The sequence below is a fragment of the Solea senegalensis genome, linkage group LG2, assembly GCF_019176455.1.
Source record: "Solea senegalensis isolate Sse05_10M linkage group LG2, IFAPA_SoseM_1, whole genome shotgun sequence".
Classification (NCBI taxonomy): domain Eukaryota; kingdom Metazoa; phylum Chordata; class Actinopteri; order Pleuronectiformes; family Soleidae; genus Solea; species Solea senegalensis.
In genome coordinates, this window is record NC_058022.1 from 6,052,360 (window position 1) to 6,075,124 (window position 22,765).

General features: G+C 41.9%; 1 protein-coding gene and 2 long non-coding RNA genes across 4 annotated transcripts in view; 1 reads left to right on the forward strand and 2 right to left on the reverse strand.

The window, feature by feature from the left end:
- Nucleotides 1-4,364: 4,364 nt before the first annotated feature.
- Nucleotides 4,365-7,291, reverse strand: LOC122764654. Its single transcript, XR_006359851.1, has 3 exons — nt 7,108-7,291; nt 6,850-6,933; nt 4,365-5,749 (listed from the first exon to the last, which is right to left on the reverse strand). It is a non-coding gene; the product is annotated as an uncharacterized LOC122764654 (long non-coding RNA).
- Nucleotides 7,292-8,503: 1,212 nt separating this feature from the next.
- LOC122786714 overlaps nt 8,504-22,765 on the reverse strand; it is a 29,849-nt gene continuing 15,587 nt past the window's right edge. Inside the window, exons 3-4 of one of the 2 annotated variants that reach the window (XR_006362480.1) lie at nt 9,227-9,320; nt 8,504-8,623 (exon numbers count right to left, since the gene is read on the reverse strand). This is a non-coding gene — a long non-coding RNA (uncharacterized LOC122786714). Of the gene's footprint in view, nt 8,624-9,203; nt 9,321-22,765 lie in introns of both variants that reach the window. The other variant, XR_006362479.1, reaches the window with a different exon arrangement.
- Nucleotides 22,297-22,765, forward strand: part of col5a2a (collagen, type V, alpha 2a) — a 34,483-nt gene continuing 34,014 nt past the window's right edge. The window contains exon 1 of the mRNA XM_044053184.1: nt 22,297-22,530. Coding sequence (XP_043909119.1) covers nt 22,440-22,530 — 91 coding nt within the window. The 5' untranslated portion in view covers nt 22,297-22,439. The remainder of the gene's footprint in view (nt 22,531-22,765) is intronic.

Below are 22,765 nucleotides of genomic sequence, written 5' to 3' on the forward strand. Positions count from 1 at the left end.
GCTGCTGAGACTCACCTGCGATTTAGGAGAGCGGTCCAGCGGGCGGAGGAAAAGAAATCTGCAAGCGAGAGAAAGAGAGGCTGCGGGAGGCTACCACGCGACGAGGAGGGTGAGGAGGAGGAGATGATCCATGTCAAGCATGACCTGGTGAGGAGGATGCAACGCCGCGCAGCTGAGCTGATGCAGCTCCGATGCTGCTGGGTCTTGCAAAGGATGCTCGGCGTGACCACGTGACTCTCTGGAGGACAACCTGCCCATCGCCCAAGTCACTGATGGATGGACAACAACAACAACATGCTTCCCACACAGATGCAACACCACCACCACTGGTGTTACAGCGAATATACAACATAAATAAATAAACAAAAAATGGTAACTGAAGGGTTGCCGGTTCGAACCCTGAGAGGAGAACTGGGTTAACTCTGAGCAAGGTACCCTCTGAACAGGCATGCATTTAGTTAAATTAGCTCTTTGTTCAGTCATGGTGACTGTGCAGAGTGTGAACTATCCCTTTAATTTGAAGAGAAAGGTGTGAGCATTAGATATACTGTAATAATTATTAATCAGTTTGTAATTGAATACTTAATTATCAGTTGAAGTGATATTTTTAAAAGACTGAAAATGAACGTGATGTCATACTTCATAAATAAAGTGAACCGTGTCCAGTTTCTTTCCTCATGTTTGGACACCGTTATGATGAAGGTTGGCATTCTGTGATGATAAAGAGAGAATGTTATGTTATAGGCACTAACTGAGCACTATATTCACATCATGTGTGGGAGTCTCTCTTTGTTCTCCAGTCAGCCTCAGGTCTTGGCTTTGATTCCCTAAAATGTTGGAATCTTCCTTTAAAGATTCTTCTCTCTTGTTGACAATCTCTCTCCCTCTCTTTTATATCACACCCACAAAGGCGCTGTACTGGACTCACATCCGGGCCCTGACATGTTCCATGAAAGCACACTGTGAACTGTAGCCAGTGATGTCACATTTCCCCCTCGTTCTCTTGTTTTATTATGGCCATAAACTGAAGCTACTGACCTCCACGCTTCTGTATAGCTACTGTGACGTGATTAACTCGATGCTTACTATTGTACAAATAAGCAGGTTTAGAGGCGTTTCTAATAAAGAGCCTCCCATGTGATACAACAGTCATAACTACAGTGAAACATCACTGGATGATGGGATATTTGTGTCATTAAGTGGATAAATCTGTCATGGTTCCACTCTGTCAACTGCAGCCTGCAACCATTATTCCCAATTCACTTCAGTGTTTATTCCATGGTATCAGGTTGCCACAGTCACAGTCTCATTTAAACGGGTGACATCATGTTTTAGGGTGACATCATTGTTGTTTTTTTTAGTTTTTTTTTTAGACGATGCTTTAATGCTGATTTATAAAACGGACAGCAGACGTTATTAAAGCATCGCTGAGGTAACGCTGGCAGCTTAGAGAACACTGGGACGTCTCTCAGCGGCAGATCATCAACCGTGTGTGTCTGTTCACTGTCTGAGGAAAGTCTGCGCGTCCACATCGACTTTTCCAGATGCCGACCCAAAAATGCTCTCCATCTTTGTTCACAGGATGATGTTCTTTACATGAATGTTGCTTTTGCCAATGTGCAATATGGAAGTAGGCCACCAGAGGGCGGACTAACTTAATCAACAAGAATTTCACAGAACCTACTAAATCCCCATGTAATTAGTTTTAAAAAAAACTGAATAAGCTGTAGAAATAAACGAATATGAATAAAAAATACTATACTACAGTAGTACTAAATACTACAGAAAACAAAAGTAATGGACTGTCATGAAAGAAACATGTTTTAAAGCCTTTTTGAGGGGTTCAGATTGAAGATTTTGTTTGGATGGCCTGTATACTTCTGCACTTTACTTTAATCTCCTTTAATTACTTCCATTTTAGCTTTGATATTCTGTTGGGAGTTTTACATCTGCGCTGCTATCTTGACCAGGACTCCCTGGAAGAAGAGATCTTGTATCTCAGTTTTGTATTAATTTCTCATTTACAATGACCTGGGCAAGAGGCAACACAAAAAACAGGGCACACAAACAAGAGGAGAAACATCAACAACAAACAAAAATGGTTAAAAGCAGGTGTAACAGTCACAAGTGGATCAGAACACTGAAATGACGAACGACCCAAATCCATGTACGTATGTGTGCCACAGATTCAAACCACAAGAGGGAGCCCTAACTTTAAAGATAAAGAAAAAACATTACCAAGTCTATGTATGATGGAGCATTTCTCAACAGGATTAAGACATGAATAAAAGGGAATTGTGTTTTAGAAACAATAGGAAACACCACGGCAGTTTCTGTGGGACTAGGAAGAGGAGGAGGGCTATTCAATGATAAGGTCAAAGGTTTGATTCCCAACTCCACGAGTCTACATGCCCCTGCTCCTGGTGACTGTGTGAATGGCTATAAAAGATTTTGTGATAGAAAAACTTCATCAAGATGAGAAAAGTGCTGCATAAATAGACAGTTCAATAAAACGCAAGCTTTAATGCATTTCTGCATTAAATCCACTCGGTTGAATGAACACATGTTGCATAATTCTTCAGATACGTCTATGGCAAGCGCTTGTAACACAATACCCTCAAGATAGGAAAAAAAGACTTTAGATGGGAGATTTCAAACAGGTGGCAGGAAACCCTGTAAATGTTTAAAGACGAAAGATGTTTCAGGCGTCTCACAGCTGGAGGATCACCCAGATGGAACAGTTTCCACTCTCATTGTTTACTAAAGCAAAAATAAATAAAAAATAAAGCTCAAATGTTCTGCACTCATCGGGGGGCAGGGATCTGTGTGTCTCAGATTACTGTTCAGGTGAGGAAGATTCATTAATTTCTCTCGCCCTCCCTCTACTTCTCTCCACAACACCAGTAAAACAAGATGATCGCCAACATCTGTGGATTGTTACAGAATAAGAAAAGAGAGCAGGGGGTGGGATTTGAGAGGCATGGAAGGAAGAGAAGTTGAAATGGACATCAGTTGTTCCTTAAAGCTGCAGTAGACAATTGCTAGAATAGCTGTTGAGTTTCATCTGCAGGTTATTGCATCACTGCCCTCTGACCAAAGGCAAAAATCATCTCTTGAACTCAATTAAACTCAGCTTATACTGACTGACACATGCTTTATTACATTTACAACCTTTCCAATGGAAGGGACGAGTATGCAGAGCAGCTACGCGCAACAGCCATTGACTGTATATACAGATGGATATAAGCTATGATGACTCCATCTCCTGCACACTCAGGAGGAGCCGGACGCTGTGAGAAATGACACGTCTCGCCCACAAAACTCACCAATTACCCTTCTTCATCTCCTGATAAAGTCCAGAGGGTTGTACATCTAGAGGTTGAATCACACTGAGTGCTGGTTTATCTCCTTATCAACCTCAGGCTCAGACAAACATGGACAAGGAAAAGATTTCTGCTTAAATCTCTTCATTCCATGAGAAAATGCGACCAACCTGGAATATGATGTACAAGGGAAACATCTCTGCACAGATTTCTGATTTGGAACAAAAAAGGGTTAGAATTTGTAGAAATATCAAACACTTTTTCTACAACAGTAGTTTAACAACAATATACTGTATATGTAAGTTAACTGTTCAACCAATGAAGTCTGATAATTGAACTGTTGATGATAATGGGATCATTGGAATTCCACTGGTTGCAGAAGTAAATTTCCCTGAGGAGTCAATAGTCTCCGTCTGTAGTTTTCAGGTCATCTTTACCAGCACAATAAAAGCAGGACACATGATGAGTGGACACACGTGTGATTGACAGCTCGTATCTTCCAACTGGAGCCTGGTTGCAGGTGATTTTCAAAAACCGACATGGTGCCAAATCACGATTCTTGAGGCTTCAAAGATGACATCCATATTTATAGGAGCACCTTCTCTCTCTGCATTTGTCCGGTGATTGGTTAAAGGTTTCTATGTAACAGGCCGGAGTTTCCCAAGGCTGAAAACAGAGCCTATGGGAGCCTGTTAGCATGGCAGAGATGGGTGGAAGTCTCCACCCCCCCACCCCAAATAGCAAATAGCAGGTAAACCCGTTCTTCAGCAGCTCAGGCTTCCCCACTTCCTGTGGAATTCGATGGGGGTTATTCATTTATTTTGTGCACAGATTCCTTGCCAGGTGAGCAAGTCAGCGCCTGCACCGCCACTTCCCCTCTGTGCCAAACTGCATCTTCACTCGTCTTCACGCTTCATCTGTCACAGTGAGCTTAGAGCACAACCAGGCCAACGTGTCCACACTGTATTCCCTCACCTGGATTACAGTCCGTCTGCAGTGTTTAAAAGTTTGAGTTGTAGCATTATCTGCATTTTCTTTTAATGAAGCTATTGATTTCTCAGTAACATGGTTCTAGACTTTGCCTCTTTTTATTTCTTACATGAGGTTCGCTTGTAGACGCATGTGCTGGAAAATGGCGTCCACTGAAGCCAAAGCAGACATTTTGAAAGGAAGTTGGCAGGACGGAGAACACAACAGTGCAGATGATGAAAAGCATGCCCCTTGGGAACCTTCCTCAACAGAGCCAAACATCTTAAAGAAACAGTCCAACAGTTAAGATGAACTAAAAGTCCAAAGAACCTTGTTTGAGAAGTACTGAAGAGTGAATCTTGAAGCTCAGAAAAAGACTCTAAAACTAGAATTGTATCAGAGAAAACAGTGTAGAAAGAAAGGAGGGGGAAAAAAGGAGACAACCCACAGCAGACAGATGTGAGAAGCGGAGAGAAATGGTGCGGTGCGCCAAACAATGTGAGGCTAAAACAGTAGAAGAAATGTAACACCGCTTACAATGCAGCAGATGACATCTGTTTCGCCTCAGCTCCCACAAAGATTTTTAGCAGTGTAGCTGCTCCAATTCTATAGGCAGTCCAAGTTTTGTACATTAAAGTTACATCTACATTAGAATCTGGTTTTCTTTTATCTCTGTGAGACATCATATTGACAACAACAAATACAACATCACAAAATAATTTGCACAAAAAACAAAGAGCAAAGGCATCAATAATAGAGATGTAGTTTGCAGCTACTACTTCCTTCATTGTATGTTTAAAATCACTTCGGGATGAAGATTTCTAGTTTGAATTTGGACTGAAGATCACAGATCTTTCCAAAGAAAGAATACGATTAATGTCACTTCTTTCCCTAAATTATATATCATGTTTTCATGTGTGATGAGCAATTATTTTTACAGCTATTATGCTGTATGCTGAAGATAGCCAACTAACAGTTTGAATGTCATAAAAGAAAAATCTCCTATGAGATCCTTTGTCAACCCTAATGTGTTACAAACCACCTTAACAAATTTAAATGATTAAAAAAGTGTTCAAAAATAGATATCAAATCACTCCCATTTTGGCACAACTCTTTGCTCTGAAACGCTGGGGGAAGCTAATGCTGTGTTTCCATCATGGTACGGTTCGTTTTGATAAAGTACGGTATAGTTTGGAATGGTATAGCCCGGGGTCAGGCTTGAGTTTGGACTTAGAACAGTAACCTTTTTACACCTTTTTTTCCTATCGCCCAATCAATCGCACTATTCTCTCAGTGGAAACAAGACACAACGGACACATTTCTTCTTAAGCTACTGCATTGGCCACAGCATAAACTAAACTTTATCCCTAACCTTAACCTCAACCTAACCACAACATTGTGCGTGCCTCATTTCCAGGTTTTGGTCTCCAAGAGGATTTATGCCAGAAGAAAACGTCCTAAAGAGATAACAAACACATTTCATACAGGTTTTAGTGGGGACCAAAGCAAAGTAACATTGCTGTTCACCAGTGTTTGTACAAAATCTGGTGGCAGAAGACTTTAAATAACTTTACCTGATGTAATATCTACAAGACTCACATGTGTCTGCCCAGGGCACCACACAAACTAAATTACAACCTCTTTTAACTAATTTGTCTGTTTCTTTTACTTGTGAGAACACTGCTGGGCAAAGACAACATGGGTGCCAATATCAACAAAGTCTAGAAACCACAAAGGTAAACTGACAAGCAGAAAAGATGTCTCCTGGTGCTGAATTATTCATACATACATCAACAAACTTCTGCGTCTTCCACCATCTCTGTGGTCAAAGTGTCGGATACAAACGCGTTACAACTCGTCAGCTGTGTATTTCAGTTGGTGTACTTGTTAAGTTGTCAGTGAGGATATTAATGACATTTTCTCACTCGACAGAACCCTTAAGGGTTTTCTTTTCTCACTTTGACTCACTGAAGGACACGACACACAGACGATGGAATGTTTACAAAAATAAAGAGCAAACCGAACAGATAAAAACTGAAAATTGAGATTCTATCTTTTTGGATGTTAAAGGAAAGGTTTTAAAGATTTATTTTCACACGCCATTGTATATGATTAAAGGTAAGATTTAGGAAGATTTGTTAGTGGAAGTTGAATATATTACCACAATCATTTTTAACTAAGTCACTTAAGCGAGTATAGCCTTGCTTCACAGAGGCCACCATCTTACATTATTTCTTACATATTGTTTCTACAGAAGCCTGAATGGACTTGTTTGCATTTTAAAGCTATGTAAATTAAGAAGATAGACATCTTTTACTAGTATGAGGGTCACATGAGCCTAATCCCAAAACACAAAATGCAGTTTAAATAATGTTGTATAGATAAACCAAACAAACAAACAAACACAAAGCAATCAACTTCAACAAACTAAAGTGTTTCCAGTTTTAAATAATTGCTTTAGTTCTAGTTCCTTTAACTGCAATTATTTTTTTTAGTTCTGGTTCATTTGCTTTTTTCAGATTTGATTCCAAAGATCAAAAAGAGTTGAAGCTCCTACCACAGTCTGTGGAAGGCATGCTCCTGTTCTCCTTGTCCGTCGTGGTAGCTCGCCATCATAGTGCTCCTTTAAAAACAAAAAAACCTGACCCATGACGGGTCACAACATTTTTCAGTTACACTGGTCCATGATTAATCCAGCATAACAATGTTGCATGTGTAAAATGATATTAAATTCATTAAATCAAGTCAATGGCAACAGAAAATGCTGGCAGTTAAGAGTTAAAAGTCGACCCGCGTCAAAATCAAACAAACTCACCGTTGACTGAGGAGAAATTCTGTTTCTCTCGCTGGGCTCTCAGGTGGAAGAGTGGAAAGAGGAAGTGACATGGGTGACTGGGATACAGGTATACAGGAAGTGACCTCGCTTGACCCGGAAGTACCTTAAAATTGTAAAGTAAAGTATCTTCTTTATTTAATTTTAGTTTTGTTTTTAATCTGGGTTACGTATCTCTTGTTTTCTTTATTTTATCATGAGTATTTGTCACTAATGGATCATGACGACTCATTTTGACTGAAGCTGTCCTTGTGAAGCGCAAACACACAGGAAAACCACAACTCCCATGATCCCTCACTGCTTCTTGATGTCAATAAACAAGATATGTTGTGATTGTTTTGATTGAGAGATCCCCATAGTGGCAGAAATTACACATTGTGTGTTAAAACTATCCTTTAAATTGCAAACTGTATCTTTAAAGAGTGTCTTTAAGTCACTCCAGAAAGAAACATTTGGCGACATTTGTATATTTTATGATTGACCCAAATTTCAGGGCATGCTGAATGTCACCTTGAAGCCAACTCTTTCTTTTTCTTTCCTTTTTTGCCCATGTTTGTGCCTTGTGTTTTTATTTGGACGGCAGCATAAATTCAAACTCCAGCATAAACACACATCTACACTGAACACAGTTCGCTGTCTGCGAGAAACTCTGTAAACAAGGGCTTGAATTACAAGCCTGTCTGGCGTCCACAAAACACACACTGCAGAATGACAGACATGTGATGCTGCTCGTGGGTCGCGTTCACACGCAGGAAGTGCAGGAGTCTGCCGCTCGCCATTTGCTTGACTTTTTTACTACGTCCTGCACATGCAGCACACATGCAACCGGCCTCAAACATTCCGACAGCACATGTTGTACTGCTACATTTGTGTCCGCTGTGCCTTTGTGCCATTTCCAACCTCTTGGGAATGTGACTAAGCAGTTAAATTCCACTTTATTCAACCTTCAACCAGACTGTGGGGGCACTCACGCCCAGACCTTGGCATCTCCAGGAAACAAGCATAATTTACTCAACCTTTCCAGACTAATGTGGCGAAGGCATCTGAGCACTGAGGTCATCCTCATGGAGTCATATCAGATGGGGAGGTTTTTCCTCGTCTCTCCCTCTCTTTGGATCCCTCCCTCTCCTCCTGTGTGTGTGTGTGTGTGTGAGACTTCTCAATTTTAAATTCAGTTTATTAACAAGAAAAGAAAAGAAAAACATGGCTGCATTAGTTGAAATATGACCCAAGACTTTTCAATAAAGACAGATCTTCTCTGAACAGTGCAGTCATTTAAATGAAAATGGTCGGTTTTCATCAGTTCATTTTCGCAGGGGAGGCTGTAACAAAACACAGCTCCTGCATGAAATAAGAAGTGTTTAAGGGCGAAGGTTCATTTAATTTATAAATGGATTTATTGACATACCGAAAAATGACTCATGATGGGAATAATACTTCACATGTCCAGGCCCAAGAAGATGCGCTCGGCTTACCATCTAATAGGATTACAGGATTTCTAAAAGGGGGAAAAAAAAAACTGCCTTCAGATATAATGAGACACACACATCAAACTCGTTTAAAGAAGCAAACTGGATTTTCCCTGTTTTTGGGACAGCGACTTTAGTTCACCGTTAAGATTGAAATAGAGAAGAACAAACACTGGCAAAGTCTTTTTTTCAGCGTGTTCACTTGGGTTCAAAAATCCTGACTACACTCACGTATTTTATCCATCGAAAATGTTCCCATGGTTTTCTGAAAACTTTTTTTAGAGTAAAATATATGCGTGACTCTCACTTAAAAGAGGAAAATGTAGCTAAACAGGAAGCAAACACTCGCAGTCAAACATATAAATCTGATTTATCTACATACAACATAAAACTGCTTGCTTAGCTTCTCATATTTCTGTATCTTTACAAGTCACTACAAGACGAGGAAGGTGTACTCTGTGAAATATTGGCAAGGAAACTAAAAACACATCATCAGTCCCTGACAGCTGAAAAAAAGACAAGTGAAGCAAACACAATATTATACCTGCAGCAACTGCAGCCCAACATGGATGAATAAAGAACTTTCTCTGAAGAGCTGCCATGACTCACCCATCAGCTATTTGTAACAGTACCTGCCCGAGGTCAGCCTGGCTGCTCCATCACTCTGCTGCGCGGCGACGGTGAGCGCGTCTGCTTTCAGGCCTCTGAACACATTCAGGGGGGTTTCTGCACAGGCATGCAGCCGGAGGAACAGTGGAAGGCAAACAGACACTGTTGTTACAGGAGTCCAGGGAGGCTGAGGTGATAACTTCTCTATCCCTGCTATTTGGAATCTCTCACTTTCTTTTTACAGCCATGATTTACAAACAGGGCGAGGCCGAGAGGTTTCCATTTTACTCTCTTCTGTTTGGAACTCTTCACATTTGCTGCCTGTAACTTGCGATTTTTGTTATACATAGTTTGCTTTTAAACCTTTCATTGTAAAAACGTTTCCAATAAATTTCCATAACCATTTTTTTCTTCTTCTCCAAAAGGGAATTATAGTATACCTCTTTTCCCCTCATGACTCACAGACCTCAGAGTGATAAATGACTCTGGTACATTCCACTTTGGGCTGGAGGAGACCCCCACTCTCCAGCCACACACACATACATGGATGGTTAACCCATCAGTAGAAGGAACTGGAATAATATGAGGGCCAAAAACCCTCCCATCCCCCCCAAAAAAACCTCACTCACACACCACCCTAATAAAAGTGTGACATCACCAGAGTGCACGCATTTGTTATATATACCTAGTCATTATCTCTTTGTTGTGGACTATAACTTTCTTATTAGAAAACAGGCTCCACTTTCTTTCCTTCGCCTACGTCAAACCTTTTTTTTTTATTTGTCTTGAATGTTAGTGAGCGTATGGCAAAGAATAACAAACTTATACAGTAGTTGTCCCCTGGAGATGGAGGAGAGTTGAAGTCAAATTAATAATTGTAGCTCAAGGTGACGATCTCTCATATTCCCATATTCACGGAGACCATGGAGTTCATTTGACCTCATCATCCGCGCAGTCAGAGTAAGAAGAGACGGCCCTTCATCACCAAATTGCTCAAAAGCCTGGAGGTTTTCTGCCTCCGTTTGCAGAATCGCTCCCCAGCCTGTGGTCACGCGGGCTGGGGAAGAATACTGCTTCTGCTATTCCATCGAATTCTTCTAATTGGACCAGTGCTCTATGGTTTAAATGGAAGGGAAAGGTTCAAGTAGCTTCTGTTGCTGAAATGAAATGGAATGTATGATTTGGTTGAAAGTCAGTTCTCGTGGTAGACAGGGTAAGTCTGAATATTTCATGTGTCTGGGATGGGATGGTTAGAGGGCGATAGACGCTGAAGGCATCTGTCCATCCATCCCATTCTTGAGAACTGCATGGACTAATTAGATGGTGGTCAAACATCAAAGGTGGCTGTGACCTCACAAACCCTCATTTTAAAAGCGTCTCAAAAAAATCCTTTCATATTTGGCAAAAATGTTCATTTGGACTCAAAGGTTAACTGATAAGATTTTTAAGTGGTCAAAGGTCAAGGTCATAATGGGCTCACAGCTGAAATCTAAAGTATTTATTTATTTTTAAGTGCATCTTGAACGTCTATCAGCTGTGAGCCCAGTGTAACCTTGACCTTTGATGTTTAACCACCAAAATCTAAGTCCACTGTTTAAAGCTGCTGTCAGTGATACACTAACACGAGAATTCATTTTTAAATGGCTCCATATTCTGAGTGTTTGGTTCTCTCAGTCTCCAGCTCTGACAGCAAATCCAGGAGAAATGTTTTTTTGCAGTATCCTAAAAACACTTTACCCAATCAGGAGCCAGAACTCAACATAGAGGTGGTCCCCTCTGCTCATGAGGTGACATGTTCATGGAGGGCAATTTTAATGGCTCATAACTCATTTTTCCCAATTTAGGGGAAGTCTGAATTCTCTTTTGGGGTGGAGATATGGGGCAAAACGAAGTGCTGCATGCCAGTGAAGATTTATCAGGATTCCTTGAATGCTTTCTTTGAGAAACTTGCTCATAAAATACAGCTTTATTGTGTTGATGCGACAAGGAATGTGTTATCCTGCTACGCTGCACTAACACAAGAGCACTGAATGCTGTAGCGTCGCGTGGCAATAATGTACGCATCGTAAAAGGCAGCTGACCTAATATTCTGATAAAAATGATAAGCAATCTCCGAATGAAAAGCGTTAACATCGTTCACGCACGTGAGGCTTCAAGTAAAAGCCCCTGCAACAGCTTCTCAGAGGGACGTCCAACTTGTGTAGAAAAAAGGATTTCAACCACTTTTCCTTGTCACTCTGTTTCAAGGACCACTGTCTTGGGTAAAGAGTAAGGCTAGTGCTGTAAATGAGAACTAGGATTAGGCTGAGATAATCTCAAGGTAAGTCTAACAGCAACATCACTCATGGCAGCTTTACATTTCTCCAGAATCTGCACACTGCTGTCCAACCTTGTCTTGTTTTCAAATCGTTTCCTCAACGAGGTGATGGTTGGACATTAAAACTAGAGTTTCAGCCACTGGTAACAGACATGCAGTAGAATGTGCAGAACATATGACAGCAAAAAAAAAAAAAAAGGCTTTATGAGCACAACTGAAAGGGCGACCATTAACCTGACAACAGCAATTTCAAGAACGTCTTTGTTGCAGGGTGAAGTCACAGACTTTCCCCTAATCTGCTGGTTTCCCTGTGTCATTGTGGAAACTCTCAGTGACGCCTCAGCGCCTCTGGGATAACGTGTGTCAGTTTGAGCTGAAAAGTGCAGAGTGCTTCTTTATCTCCTCGAGTCAAAGCTGAGCCCCCATCAGACATCAGCACACGCTGAACATCCAGCCAAGTTCCTGCCATCTTCCAAACTTTCTGACAAAACAGCAAACTCCCCCGAAGCCATGCAAAGTGCTTTAAGACTACACAAAGCCTCTGGTGTGCTCATAAACGTTCACGCTCAGGCCTGTTCCATGTGAAGGGCTTTAAATGAGATGGTTGGAAAAGTCAAGGCCGTGTCGTTTTTAATACAGTTTTTGATATTTTTGTGATTGGGAGATCATAAAAGCAAAAGAAAAGACAGGTCTTAATATATGAGATCTTGTTAATATACTGTATGTGTTGGTCCTGCAGTTTGGCTCGGGCCACTGTAGGCTGGATGGTGATCGTGCCAAAAACTACACTGGTACAGACAGGTTATTTTGTTACTCCTCCCAGTGTTTGACAATGGAAACACAAATATAACATTCTGAACTGAACCAAACTTGCTGGAAATGGGGCTTTAGAGTAGTGAAAAAAAGAAAGTAAATCCTTTTGGAGATTAATATTTAATAAATGACATTAAAGAGACTTGTATCCTTTAGAAACTCGCTGCAGTCCACACATCTCACCAAAGACTTGGACGAGTTACTGAGAGGGAGTCATAATTTCCCCCATCACTTGCATCACTCCATCCCCCGAGGCAAACCGCACTGTTTTCAAACCTCTAAATCCTTCTGAGAGCTGCCCAGCACTGTGATCTGGTTAGAAATGGAAAATCAATGCTTGCATGAATTTGTTCCCCCTGAAATATTAACTTAAGATTCTGTCAATCCTGATGGTTATCATGTACAGTGAATTTGAGCTCTTTTGAATCATTGTGCTCAGTCAAAGGAAGCTCTTATACGGTCCCACAACATCACAGCGTTTACTGTAGGACTATAGTGTAACAGAGAAATGTGTTAAGTTACAAATCTCCCCACCATTTTCCCCCCTCTTGTGCCTCTCAACTCTTCTGTCTGGAAAGTAAACAAAAGTCTGGGTCCGGCACTCAAACGCAGGACTTCCATCCCCCTTCTGAGATAACTACCCAGTGACTCATGCTCGGTAGCCTCAGTCCTCCTCACATTTTCCACAAGGTGCAAATAATTTCCCCACAACCATGTAAAAACCATGAATGTACATGTGGTTAAATGTGAGGCCGCTGTGAAAAACGTTGCACCACTTCTTATTTGCGTTGGCTGTTCCACTTCCCTAGCTGCTCATGCTAATTTAAAGAAACAATGCACTGAACAGCTGAAGCCCCTCCCTGCATGTTTGCAATGTCTCCTCCTATAGCTTTTAACAGAATTAGAGATTAGTAAGCCGAAATGCCTGAAGTGTACTATGAGTCCACCACAGACTACAGCCAACATATCATTCTTTTCAAATTCACTACAGTAGATTTAGTCTGTCATGGTGAAGAAGGAGCTGAGACTAAGGCGAAGATCTCAATTTACCGGTCGATCTACGTTCCTACCCTCCCCTGTGGTCACGAGCTGTGGGTAGTGACCGAAAGAACGAGATACAAAATGGGTTTCCTCTGCAGGGCGCCTGGGCCTCTCCCTCAGAGGTAGGGTGAGAAGCTCAGTCATCCAGGAGGGGCTCAGAGGAGAATCGCTGCTCCTCCACAATAAGGAGCCTCCCTGGTGAGGTGTTCCGTGCAAGTCCCTCTGGTAGGAGGCCCAAGGGAAGATCCAGGACTCGCTGGAGAGACTATGTCTCCTGGCTGGCCTGAAAAGGATTCCCCCAGAAGCTGCTGCTCCCATGACCTCTGACCTTGGATAAGTGGTAGAAGATGGATGGATGGATGGATGGATGGATAGCTCTTTCGTCTGAGGTACCAGCAAGTTCACCCACGGGAAAATAGATTTTGAGGCTCACTTAATTAAAGCTACACACATACTGTATGTTGATGATGTCAAGGTTTGTGTTGCTTTGTCAAGCGCTCACTATCTCGCACCAAACTGAAGTCCGAAAATCAACAATTTTTAGCTCATGTCGACACGAGAGCTGCTGATCTGTTGCCACATTTGGTAAGTTTGTGTCACTTTGGTGAAAGAAAACAACGGATTTTAAAAGTCAAAAGTCACAAAATCATAATTTCAACGGTGGATAAGGAAGCAACTTCTGATGTGCTGTGATGTGAAATCGACAGAAAAGTGACACAAATCTCACTTTCCTGTTGGAAAAGTCTGTCTAATAGCGAGATAAAAAAAGTTTATTTATTCCTTAAACAGCCTACGTTTGGTGTTGGTGTAGATTTTATTCGGTTGGGCTTTTACAAAGTGGTTAAAATCGTTTTTTTTCTACACTAATAGTGTGCCCGAGCGTGGAAGCAGTCAACATAAGAACAAACAGCCCTCATTTAAAGGAGATGTTTCATTCACTCTCTCTAAATGTAACATCCAAACTATGTTTTTACGTTCACGATCTACAGCAAATCAAGTTAGATTTTTTATTTGTGCCATGAATAATATCTCCACTCACCTGTCATTTCAGTCTTTGCCATATTACTGAGAAATGACTGAGCCTGAAGGAGCTTGAGTTTTGTTATGGTTTCCTTCATTTGTCACCCAGCATTCCTTGCTTTGTTGGAGACATTTGTGTGGACTTGTTCCGATAGCTCCTGGACAATCCCTTTAAAAGCATTTATCATCATTATCAGCACAGCTGTTGTCATGAGAAATTGAGCAGTGAAAGCTTTCAAAGACACACGGCCAGGTCACAAAATCTTCACAGCTGCTATGCACTGCTGGGCCAATCTCCTGGAGCTCCGCCCATCATAATGCTTTCATTAATACAGAGCCAGTCAGCTGTGGTGCATGTGGAAGGTGCCACTTACAGAAAGGAAAGAATTATCATCCTGATGTGTTGTCACTCCCATCCTGAACCAAAATGGCAGCAGATCCAATGAAAAAAGCTCTGCTAAATCTTTTAAGCAAGGTAAAGCAATTTCCTGTGTGACCAAAACAGAGGCAAAAACACAGTGAATGGGACCTGATAATGAACAGTAAAGCTACTGGACGGACAAAGATGAACTTGATTGTCCAGTCCCAAACGTAGAATTTAGTGTCAGCCTGATCCACAGCTGCACTTGGTGGAAAACCACTTGAATGATGCAACAGTGATGAAAAATGAAAAGCAGAAGGTGTCCTCAGAATTCAAAGTGGAGGAAATGAAAACTGTAACGGCGGTGATTAATATCAAGGCTAACCGGTAATCCAGTCCGCACCATTTCAATATGTTTGTATTTGCTGATGTGGGTGTTGTACAGTATGTTTGTTGACTGACAATCAACAATGTTGCATCACTGTCCCTCATCCTCTCTTTATTCTAACGTATGTTTACATGAGAACGTTTAAAGTGTCTGAAACATTTTAGAGAATCTCTCTAAAATGCTTCCCTTATCCGCGGCTATAAATAACATGCTCTGCATTCTGAATTCTTAAGAATCTGCGATTACTTAAGAATCCCTTAGCCTGGATTCTTCGGGGTGCTACGCTCTCACGTCGACATCTTTAACAGGAAGCCTCAGGAAACTATTCATTTCTCTTTGGGGTAAAGAACGTTGACCCGAGGTCGACTGCAGCGCACGGTGTTCATGTGTGGGCACCGAGGAGTGGGCCCCCCGGTTGAGGTCGCTAAGTTTCCTGTGCTTATGTTTGACGGAAATGTGCTTCATTCTAAGAACAACATACCCCCGCGAGCTTCACGACTCTTGGATTACACGATCACAGGAGCTAATTAGAGCGAGAATCATTCAATCCTCACACACGGAAGGCCAAAACCAGGCGGGGGTGTCAACGCAGTGACACCAGGTAAAGTTTAGTAACTTTTAAATCACATTCAAACAGAAACTGTGCTTTACTGCCTTGGATGAGCTCAGAAAATCAGATTTTTCTTTCGTCAAGTTCTCTCCTGTTATTATTTCTCTTCTGCTGGCCTCAAATGTCTTGTGGGTAAAGCGAGGATTGGGGGTTGGGACAAGATGACTTTTGCAGATGAGCATGGACTGTGAAACTTCATGTTTGGAGGAGGGGGGGGGAGTCATCGCAGCCTTGGCAGCAACAGACTTAGGCTTAGTTTCAGTACAAGTCAGAGATATCACAGGGGAGGATTTTCCAGCGTAGGAAGACCACGAACATCTTACATTGCCTTGGAGAATTGTGTCAGAGCTCGCTGCAACCTTCTTTCCGCTCTTGTCGTTTTCCTTGTGAACAGGTTTTGTGTGATTCTGTGCAAAAAATAGCATCATCTGGACCCAATAAAACAAAACTCCACATCAGAATGCACATGCACTTTCATGATAATGCAGTGTATCCACAATTCAACTCGGTCTTTACAAACAAAAGAAGGTAATTTGTGCCTTTATCTCAGTTGCAACTGCCTCGGCTCTGTTTACACTCGCATTACATTGTTTACAACTGGGCCCCAAAACCTTAGCAGCCAGTCAGCAAGACAGACAACTTTCCAACTGAATTTGGAACAGATTTTTTTTACAAGATTTTAGAAAGAATCACACGTACAGAGGTTAATGGCTCGGCTCCAACCTACATTTTGGACATTTTATACTTCAGGAATGTACACTTTAGCTTGCCAATACATTCCTTCTTGAACTTCTGGAACACTCCTTGTCCAACACTCTCACATTCAGATCAGTGTGTTGACTGTCTCTTATGAACAGTGTTTGTGAGGAGGATGAGAGTAGAGAGATGACAGGAAATAAGGAACGTGGAATGACATTTGGTCCCTGGTTGGACACCAAAGTATGGCTATCGTGAAAGAGCTGGGTCTTACAGTGTGCAAGCAACGAGGACACATGAAGGTGGGGTGAAAAGTTTGTCATCGTCAGGGTTGGGTGGGAGTGGGAGTGGGAGTCGGGGTGATGTTTCCATAAAGGGATAAGAGCAAACAATTTTGGGCAGTCTCTCATGACTGAATCCTCTCCACGAACCACACAACTGACCAGTCATGGTGTGATGTGGGTGTTTTTTTTTTTTGGGAAGTTGCAGAAATAACTGGATGCAGCCTCCGTCCCCACGCAGGCTCAGACATTTTGGACCCTTTCGACAAGAAGTTCTGACGAGGCTTCCAGTGCTTATTAGTTATTGCTCATAAATCAGTTCAGGTTTTGTTTTATTGACACTGTTGACTGACAGAGAGATCCCCCCCCACCCCCTTGTGTTTGTTTTTCTCCCACTCTTTTAAAACCAAACTCAATAAAATGTCTTTTATTTTGATGTTTTTACATATTTTGCCGTCCACTAATCCTCCATCTTGTCCTCCTATTTGTGTACGTGTGATTTACGCCGCCAGCTGTGTCAGACGTTGACGCAAACCGACGTCCTCCAGAGGTTTTTTTCCTTTTTCATCTCCGCTCGATTGTTTGACATAATCATTTATTCTGAAGAACAACATGGAGGTCTGCATTTTACAATAGGCAGCATGTGTGTTCCAGCTGCTCTAAAATGTCTGGTCTAAAAGCTAAGTTTACAGCAACAGGAGTGAAAGGAATTCTGCCTTTTGGATTAAAACGTGTGTGTTGTTGTTGTTGTTGTTGTTTTTAATCCCTAGGTTGACATGACTTTACAAAGAAGAGTAAGCTTTCTGGTTGTGTGTGTGAGGTCTGCCCACAGAGTCTGTTTAATCTAATATTTTGGCGAGTGCAGCCGTTAGTGACGTGATATTGCTTAGTTACTTCCAGGTGATTTTAAACGTGTGTCAAATTGGCCCCTCCTCTTCTGTCTTGTCAGTACCACGTGATCCGTGTTCTTCTAGGAAAAGCAACACAATCACAGTTGCTGCTCGTTTTTTTGCTGCAAAATATGCAGTTTGTGAAATCAGCCTGATTGGAATGAACTTTGAAAAGAGTCTTGAGGATTAACTGCGTATTCAGCATCGCTGCCATCGCTGCTACAGTCATCAACTTTGGCTCAAGAGACAAATGAATACGGTGGTGAAGCTGTTGAGGCACAATAACACAACACTGGGCTCTTTGGCTGCCAGACATAGGATCTCATTTCACTCTTCACTCTGCTTTACAAAGACATAAAAGTCCCAACAGGAGGAGTTTAATAATCTGGGAGGAGACAGTCGAGGGGAAATGGAGGACGGAGCCAGTTTTTTCTTTAACTACTTCCTTCTACAGCAGTCTTATCAAAATGATTGTCCCTGGATAGTAATAATCAAATGCTGCACACGCAACAGCCAATTAAAAAAAACAAACCCTACCAGTGTTACGACTCAGTCTAACAAACAAAGCAGTCGACCTCACCACCACTGTCTCTGACCAAATAGTCACATCGTCAACAACACTATCTTATTAGCGTGATGTGCCCCCACCAAAAGCTACACTGAAAGATTATAGTATATAACAAATAATATAATAAAATACAGTATATCGTTACACCAAAGACTCCCGTGTAACCTTGATCGGACGCCCTGCGACTAATCCAGCCTGCTTCACTTCACTCAGGCCCCAACAGAAGAAAGGAAAGTCAGGAAGTGGAGTTTGATAACGATCTCCAAGACGACTGAAATTTGAAATTGTAATAATCCTTCGTCTTTTTATGTCACTGTTAGCGATGACAGAGTAATGACAGCAACGGACATTTGCCCCTGACTTTGTGCCTTTGTGCCTGGTGGATGGAAGGATCACACAGGAAGACATTATGTATGGTAAACCTTGATATATAGATATAGCTATATATGTATATATATGTATATATATATGTCAAAATGAACAAAAGACAAAGCCAATGATACTCCATCTTGCAGTTTAAATAATTTGCATTTTTACTTCAACTACATCATGCGATGGTCCGTATCTATGTTAGGATTGTGAACACTTTTAAAGGGACTGTTTCTTTTTTCTTTTTTTTAAAAAGTGTGCTTGGTGGTGACATACCGCTACATTATGCCCCCTGCAAGAACCTGCCTGAGACAGAAGGGAGCCATCATGGACAACACGGTTTGTAAACCACTTAGTCTCTAGCACCAAAGACTATAGACCATTTTTGGGGTTTGTTAGCTGTTGTTTAGCTGTTGTTTAGCTGTTGGGGACCCCTGCTGCTTCGTTTGGTAAGTTTGTGTCACTTAAATAAATCTAAATGCAGGATCTGAAACATCAAAGTCACAAAAGAACACATTTGAACGTACTGATGGAGCCTGTGTGGTGTGATGGAGTTTCCAGGTGGGAAAAGGCTGTTATGATATTTTATGTAAGATAAAATGGCAAATATTTTAGGAATATCATTGCCATGTGAAGTATTGGATATTTGATTTAGATTTCAAAGTGAGCCTTTCTGTTAAGTGGCTTGAATCTGTTGGTACAGTCAGTACCTCATAAAAACGGAATTATTATCCTTGAATTCATAAACTGCTTAAATTAAGACGGATATTTAATTACAGATCCATTTCTACAGTTATACTATAGAGTCATGGGTAGAGTTTGTACGCAGACATGATTTTCCAGCTCAGTTTCAGTTTCACTACACATGTAACCAACTAGAAAGTGTGTTTTCAATCACATGACATTAACATAACAAAACAAAAGACCACAGTTGGGACGGTTTACAAACAAACTTTGGGAACTTCCCCCATAGTGATATGGAAAGGCCTTTATATTGTAAATCATGTAAAGATTCTGTGGCACAGACACAGAAGTGTCGCCTGTAAAAGTAGGCTTTTACTAAGGTCACAGCGGACAAACCACACTGATTCCTGGCGCACCGACTCTTGTTTGGAGACAGTCTCCGTATCGTGATGAAATCGGTGGAAAACAGGCTGTGACTGGCAGCGTTAACACTGGCCTTCAGTTTCCTTTATCCATCAGTTTGGAGAGAAAATACAACCGAGGCTTCCTGTGAGCGCTGCAGCAGAGGGACTCTGACGATGAGGCTGACCTGGTTTGTGGGCAGGGCCGACAAGAAAACAGCTGTCTTTCTCATTAGCGCTGCACCTCCAACCCCACCCCCCACTCTCGTTCACACACACACACACACACACAAACACCTGATGCTTTTAGCACCTTGTGAACATGACACACAGCTGTTTCCTCTTAAACAGTGCAGAGTGTGCGGCCGGCAAAGCCCGTCATATTAATTACTTGTGTATAAATGTACATCATTTTAATAATGACATCAACTTCGTTAGTGTGGCTCTCGTTTGGAAATTCAAATCAGAGACAGGGCAACTTTTGTTCCACTCAAGATTTACCACAATGACCCGGTGAGAATCCTTCCACTCTGCTACTTTTCCACCCTCGTGTCTCTCGATGTGAGACACGAGGGGATGAATCAGTGTGGATTTTTCACGAGTCATTTCAGCGACTCACAGAGCTGAAGTAAAACAGACACTTTTACAGTGGAAAGAAACAGCCCATCGTCCCAGGTGGTTCGCTTTAAGCCTAGTTTACGCAACACACCGATAACACACTCGCCTATATGACTTTTGCACGCCGCAGCTAGATACCCCCGATGGGCATGTGATCGGAAATCGGGAAGTGGAAACAGTTCAATGGGATGCGTCTGTGACATGTCGCAGACTCCTATCTCGTCCCCAAAAGGCTTGGAGATTTGAAGTCGCCACAGCCAATCAGAGGCCAGGACGGGGCGACAGCGGCTGAAACCCGATCAGGAAAACAACAGCGGTTTATCAGAGCGGGAAGGAAAAAAAGAGAACATCAACATCCAAAAACATGGCAAAGATCACAGACAGCACTGCAGTGGACCTGCAGCCATGGCGTCACGTGTTTTTGTGATATACAGCGATTCCTCTGGCTCGGAGAGTTGCGTAGGGTGAATTTGGCTTTGGATCTTGCAGCATCCAGCATGTATCTGGCTTGTATAGACGTTAAAATTGCCAAATATGGATTTCTTTTCATGTAAAAAGCGTACGATTTACAGTAGCTGAAAAATGTGACTCCTCAGTCCTCGTGGTCAGTTATTACAACAGCAATGAGGTTAGCAGAAGAACAATTCATGTTCCAACTTCTTGAATTATCATCACACTTGAGCCATGTATTGCATATCTTATCGTGAGTTATACACGGCCACACGGCAGAACAGTGGCTAGTACAGGTGCATTGCAGCAAAAGATCCAGGTTTGCGACCCGCTCTCCAGGTACTCCCACAATCCTAAAACATGCAGAGGTCAAAGGAAAAATCCAGAGATATAGACATTCTAGGTCTATTTTCGGATAATAATGAGTACTTCACATCAATCGAATGTGTTTTGCGATTTGGACTTTTAAAACCCCTGTACGTAATACATCCTGTAAAGTGCGGTCTTCATTAACAGTCTATACAATTGCAAAGTTATGGACACTTAGGTTTTTCTGTAGGAATCGTCTCTCCTCACTGTCACAGGAGTGAAATCTTCTTTTCAGCCTTATGGTGGTTTTTAAAAATGGCAACCATTCTCAAAAATCATCCGATTGTGATACCGACACAAAATATGAGCTCATTATTATCCGGAAATAGACCTAGAATGTCTGTAACTCGGGTTTTGTCCTTTGATTGGACACTCTAACTTCTCATTCAGCAGTTATTTTTTTGATGATGTATCGTGAGCTCAAACCTTCAATCTACATGTTAGATAAAGAGTAGATTAGCATGATGCGTAAAAAAATGACAGGAAGAATATTAGATTATGTTATGTTGGTAGCGTGAGTTGGGGTGAATGTGAGGGGCTTTAAAGCTGCATCTGTGCTACACACGGAGGCGACGCGGCAGGGAATTCCTCGTTCTCGCCAGAAGTCAAGAGGCATTGACCTCAGATATCGCTCTATGGGATGACCACCTACACTCAGGACCACCCAAAGTGGCTGTCACACACAGTTTCACTTCTTTTCTGTCCACCGGCAAACGAGTTGACAAGCAAACCTGTTTGCTGCAAAGTCTCCACTGGGATTTCTCATCAGAAAAACCAATCAAGTTATAAAACTCTATTCTTGCTTTTAATTACCCAGTAAAAAAAAATGGGACTTCTCAGCCCACTGTGTGTCTTGCCTGGTGTCCCACAGACGGCAATTAAACAGCTGCTTTTATGACCTTGCTTAGCAACCACTTCTAAAGACAAATGACTGAAATCTTCAGACACTCAGACTCTTTATTCCCTAGCTCTTCACTTGGCATCGTTCTCCTGCCGATCGGAGATAACGTGATCACTTTGAGGTATGGCTGCATGAGACAGGAAGAATCACTGGAAAGTATGCGGACTTGTGAACATGGGTGTAGTTCTCCCACAGCCACAAAAGACTGTGAGAGGATGGTTAAGGGAGAGGGCTGACAAAAGGGGGAGGAAAATTAGGCCCGCCAGCATTCTTCTCATTTAAAGCTGTAACTACACCAAAAAAAAGGAGCACTCACGCAGTCTGGGCTGGGTTTGCTTGCTGCTTACAAGGAGAGGCACTCTTGCATTCATGGTGGTGCAGTGATAACCTTGGCATTATTTTTTCCCCCCTTTTCTTTTTTCTTTGCACACAGGGAAAGCCCATGTCTTTCTTATAGACATGATGAGCTTTGTGCATTTAAGGACTTTCCTTTTTCTGGTGGTGTCCGTGGCTCAGGTTTTGATTGTAACATGTCAAGACGCGACCAGTGGTAAGTGATCAGCTCTTCTTTTTTTTTTTGTCTTGTCCTGCGTTGGCTGACCTTGAAACTTTTCAAACGTAACTTCTTTTTTTTTTATATCAGCGGCTGTGCAAACTGTGAAGACGTCGGACTTTGCTGCATGATTTACTTTGTTTCCTCCTGCTGTTTTAAAGTCATTTTTAACAAACGTGCTCCTCTCTGAGAAGAGGTTTCCTTAGATACGTCAGGTGAAGTTCTTTTCCAA